The sequence below is a fragment of the Eimeria necatrix genome, genomic scaffold, assembly GCF_000499385.1.
Source record: "Eimeria necatrix Houghton genomic scaffold, Enh_scaff205, whole genome shotgun sequence".
Classification (NCBI taxonomy): Eukaryota; Apicomplexa; class Conoidasida; order Eucoccidiorida; family Eimeriidae; genus Eimeria; species Eimeria necatrix.
The window spans coordinates 7,501-12,500 of NW_013652676.1; the positions used below are offsets into that span (position 1 = coordinate 7,501).

General features: G+C 50.8%; 2 protein-coding genes across 2 annotated transcripts in view; one reads left to right on the forward strand and one right to left on the reverse strand.

Moving 5' to 3' along the window:
* The window catches only part of ENH_00027780 (hypothetical protein, conserved), a gene marked incomplete at both ends in the record, with an annotated part of 3,919 nt that extends 3,887 nt beyond the window's left edge, over nucleotides 1-32 (reverse strand). The window contains 1 exon segment of the mRNA XM_013579957.1: nucleotides 1-32. This exon segment is cut by the window's left edge and continues 1,645 nt beyond it. Within this exon segment, the coding sequence (XP_013435411.1) occupies nucleotides 1-32 (32 nt within the window).
* A 4,826-nt stretch (nucleotides 33-4,858) lies between these two features.
* The window catches only part of ENH_00027790 (hypothetical protein, conserved), a gene marked incomplete at both ends in the record, with an annotated part of 8,291 nt that continues 8,149 nt past the window's right edge, over nucleotides 4,859-5,000 (forward strand). Inside the window, one exon of the mRNA XM_013579958.1 lies at nucleotides 4,859-5,000. This exon is cut by the window's right edge and continues 997 nt beyond it. Coding sequence (XP_013435412.1) covers nucleotides 4,859-5,000 — 142 coding nt within the window.

Genomic DNA, 5,000 nt, shown 5'->3' on the forward strand with positions numbered 1-5,000 from the left:
CTTGAGGCAGCTGCGTGTGCAGGTTGCGCCATTGGGGTTGAGGTGTACGTACACCCCAGGCCTGGGGCTGCCTGCAGGCGGTGTCAGTGGGGGTGTGGGGCGAGGCTGGAGCTGGGGATCTTTGTCTCCTGGCCAAGCTGCTGCTGCTGCTGCTGCTGCTGCTGCTGCTGCGCTTGTGTCCCCGCAGCGGCGCTGCTGCTGGTGCTGCTAGGGCTGAGCTCTTGGGGAGTGGCGCCGCCTACTATCCGGGGGAAGACGCAAAAGAACACAAATGGAAAAGTCTACTGCGTTCAAAACTTAAACAAAATTAAAGAAAGGAAAAAGCAGGTCAAGACAAGCAGTGGTCCACTGGTCCACTCCGGCCGCAGGCGACAGCAGCAGGAGAAACGGGGAGGGGGGCCTCGGGGAACCGCCTGTGCAACTTTTAAGAATGAAATAGTTAATTAAAAGCAAATTGCAAAGCCGCAAAAGGGAAAAAGTCAATTTGTGAAGCAGCTTTAGGCGCAGCAAGTCAGCAGCAGCAGCAGCGGCTGCTGCCGCCGCGGTGGCTGAGCCGACCGGCGCCGCCGAGCTCCACGGACTCGCAAACACATTTCAGAAAAGTATTCAACTTAACATTTAATTAAAAACTTTTAATTTAAATGTGGTTGGCGCTTCGTTTTGCGCAGAGATCGCCCGCGAAGGAGGCGGCGAGCCTGCTGCTGCAGCGCAGCAGCACAGCCAGGGCTCATTCAAGTTCCGCTGATCTCACGGGACCCCGCCTCTGTCTTGTCGCCAAACAAGAAAATAAAAGTTTATTTTCATTTTAAAATGTTAAATTGCGTCTTGAGAAGTACTTTAAATGCGTTTTGAACGCTGCGAGCGCTGCGAGCGACTCAGGTGCAGCTGCGGAGCGCTGCTGCAGCGTTTCTGGTGAGGCGCCGCGGATTCTGCTGCTGTTGCTGCATTTTTTGCATTATTCTTTTTATTTAATTATATTTTTGTAAATTGAAATTAAAAACAGCTTTTAAACGGAGGCTCCAGCCGCTGCGCCCAGCAGACATGCACGGAATTCAACTTTCAGCTGCACGCAACTGGCAGTGCGCTCACCCCCCAGATGATCACTTGTAGTGAAAAAGAAATGCTAATAAACACTGAACTCGCCGCATGCAACGAAATAACTATTATTTTAACCACAAATATTATTATAATAAACCTTTTTTAAAAGAGTTTCAAAAGGTCCTACTGGGATTTGAACCCAGGTCGGCGGATTCAGAGTCCGCAGTGCTAACCACTACACCATAGAACCGACAGCCCCTCCGCACACTCCGATCTTCGCTCCAACATATTCAAAAAGAGCTCCAGGAAGGCAAAAGATATCAAATTTAAAACAAAAGATAATAAATTTAATTAATTTAATTCTATTTTTGCTTTATTTTCGCTTTTTAATCCATTTAAGAACAAAAAAGAACTTTTTTCCGAAAGACATTTCAGCCCGCGCAAGCGGCGACACTGGGGCAGCAGCGGCGGAAAGCTGCAACTTGAACTTCAAATTTTGAATCAAATGTTTTCAATTTTCCATTTTTGGTTTTATTTTTAATTTCTTTTGCACTTTTTCTGAATTCAAATATTTGAATTGACGCGCTAAGAAGACGCACCAGCTCTCGGTTCTATGGTGTAGTGGTTAGCACTGCGGACTCTGAATCCGCCGACCTGGGTTCAAATCCCAGTAGGACCTCTTTTGCTGCTTAATTTCCAACTTTGTTATTTTTATTCTTTATTTCTTTATTTCTCTTTTTCTTTCTTAATTCTTGCAGCTGCATGCCTCAAGCCCGGTCCTATGTGGTCTACTTTCCTTGTTTCGGGTCAAGAAGTGGCAAGCGAGCTGTCTAGACACCCCAGATTCCGTTCATTTTTTCGGCTTTTTTGCTGCCATTTTTGGCTCCAAAAACTCCAAATTATTTCTCCCCGGCTCTGAGCAGCAGCAGACATTTAAATGGCACGAAACTCTGCAGCAAATGGCGTTAAGAGCTGCTTCAGAGGCCCCCGGAAAGTGTCTTGGGGGCCCTCGAAAGCAGCTTAAAGTTCTTTCTTGGTCCCACAAATCACTCAAAATGCTTCTTTGGACTTTTCTGCAAACATTCTTTAAACAAATTAAAGGCTTTAGGGCTCCTTGCAGCCCCAAAAGTCTTTCCTTAAAACTTCCTCTACAGGCCAATGTGGCTCACCTTCATTTTCATCTTTTTGCTTTTGCTGTTCTCTACTTTTCGAGTTCTTAGAACCAACAAAGAAGTTTTGAGCCCTGCTAAGCAACTCCAATTGGTGACTAGCTAGCTACCTGCCTAGCTAGCTAGCCAACTAGCTAACTAGCTTGCTACTTAGCTACCCATCTAGATAGCTAGCCAACTAGCTAGCTAACTAACTATCCAGCCGACTGTCTAGTTAACTATCTATCCATCCAGGTAGCTACACAGCTAGCTACAAAGCTAGGTACATAGCTAGCTACGTAGACAAACAGCTAGCTAGCTAGCTGGCTAGCTGGCTAGCTGGCTAGCTGGCTAGCTAGCGTAAACAGAGCCCTTTATCCCAGTTTCCAAAAGAAAGTTAACTGAGCCTGAGAGGCCCCCGGGGGGCCCCCGGGGGCCCCCAAAGGCCCCCAGGGGCCCCTCGAGGGGCCCCCAGTGGCCCTTCGAGGGCCCCTCGAGGGGCTCTACTGGACCTTAAGGGCCCCTACGGGCCCCTAGAGGCCCCTAAGGGCCCCCTAGGGGCCCCAAGGGGGCCCCCTAGGGGCCCCCTAGGGGCCCCCTAGGGGCCCCAAGGGGGCCCTTAGGGGCCCCCAAGGGTCCACTTGGGTTTATTATTTGAGGGTTTTGAACCTTATTTATGCTGCTGCACTGTATGCAGCAGCTCCGCTAAACCCTAAATCCTCTGCGCAAACCCTAAACCCTAAATGAGGGTTGAGCCCTTGGAAACCCCAGGCTTCAAACCCTAAACCCTAGCCATTGGTCTCGGGTCTGTTTAAGTGCTGCAGCAAAGAAGAAGAGCTGCAGCAGCAAGCCCGCGGAAGGCTTGTTTGCTGCAGCAGCAAACTGTTTGCCGCAGCAGCAAACTGCTTGCTGCAGCAGCAAACAAAGCAGCAGCTGCTGCAGCAAGCTGCAGCAGCAAGCCTCTGGCTGGCAGCTTGTGGGGCGCAGCGCAGCAGCTGCAGCAAACTGATTTAGGCAGCAGCAAAAGTGCTGCTTGCTGCAGTGCTGGGCGAAGCTGGCCGCGGGCAGCAGCAGACTTTTTCTTTATTTTTAAAAGTAAATTTTATTTTTATAAAAGATAATTAAATTAATTTTAAAATAAAATATAAAATCTGAGCCTAAGGCCTCGCGGGCTTCCAACTGTAAATAGCCTTAAACCTTAAAGGGCCCGTTTAGATATGGCCCTTGATGTACAGATTTCGTAAACGCCAAACCCTAAACCCTAAACCCTAAACCCTAAACCCTTAACCCTTAACCCTAGTTTTCAAGCATTAACCCTTTAGGGGCCCCTCAAAACCCTCTGGGGGCCCCTCAAGACCCTCTGGGGGCCCCTCAAAACCCTCTGGGGGCCCCTCAAAACCCCATGGGGGCCCCTCAGGACCCTTTGGGGGCCCCTCAAAACCCTCTGGGGGCCCCTCAGGACCCTTTGGGGGCCCCTCAGGACCCTTTGGGGGCCCCTCAAAACCCTGTGGGGGCCCCTCAGGACCCTTTGGGGGCCTGCAGGGGCTCAGCAGCAGAGAGGCAGCAGGCCTGAGGAGAGCCATGGAGCTGTTTCTTTAGAAGCTCGGGGCTGCAGCAGCTACAATTTATAATATTTAAGAGGTTTTTAATTAGATTTAAGAGATTTTTGTGGGCCATATGCACCAGATCAGCGCACCAGCTGCTCGAGCGGCAGCAGCAGCTGCAGCAGCAGCAGCAGCTGCTGCAGCAGCCCGAGTAGCAGCCGAGGCCCCCAGACTGAACTCAGGGGAATCTGGAGTTTTTCTCGCTCAAAAGAGAAGTTTATTAATCTGCATTTCTCAATTATTTATTTATTTATTCATTATTATATTTTTAATTGGCTTTTGAAGTGAAATTAAACTCGAAAAGAAGCCAAAGTGCAGCAACGCCGCCCCCCAAGTCGGCTGCGGTCGTTGACTCGTGCCACGGGGCTCCTCGTTCGGCTGTAGCGACAGGAAAGCTCTCACTTTAAAAGTTGCTTCAGCTAAATTTAGCAAAATTATTTTTAAATTTTTAGTAGTTAATGCAGACAGAGCTCAGAAAGAGCCGCGCAACACTGCAGCAGCAGCAGCAGCTGCAGCAGCACCCGCAGCCGACTGCTGCTTGAAGCGCTGCTGCAGCAGGTACTCGCCTCCTGCTGATGAAAACAGCAGCAGCTTTCCTTGCCCAGAAAACTTAGTCCCGTGTCTTCAAGTGTTGTTAAAAGGTCTGCACAATCAGGCTGCAGCAGCAGCAGCAGCAGCGCAGTCAGCAGCAGCAGCAGCAGTTGCTGCTGCTGCTGCTGCAGCTGGAACAGCAAGGCGGCGCCTCGGGATTCTAGGGAGTGACAAACCAAGCCCACGGGACGTTCGAAGCTTGTGGGGCTCCTCGCTGGTGCAGCAGCAGCTAACTGCTGCAGCAGCTGCTGATGCTGCAGCAGCTGCTGCAACAGCTGCAGCAGCAAACGCTTTTGCAACTGCTGCAGCAGCAAGCGACGCTCCCACCCCAGTTGATTCCGTGGGGCTCCAGCCGCTGCAGTAGCAGCACCAACTGCAGCAGCAACTGCAGCAGCAACTGCAGCAGCAACTGCAGCAGCAACTGCAGCAGCAACTGCAGCAAACCAAACGCCAGAGCAGTCGGCTTTGCTGTTCAGAATGAATCCGCCACACGGGGAAGCCGCACAGCAGTTGCTTCTGCAGCAGCAGCAACGGCAGCAGCAGCTGCAGCAGCAGCAGCAGCAGCCGCAGTCAGTGCAGCAGCAGATGCCAAGACAAGTGGCAACTGTGAAACCAGCAT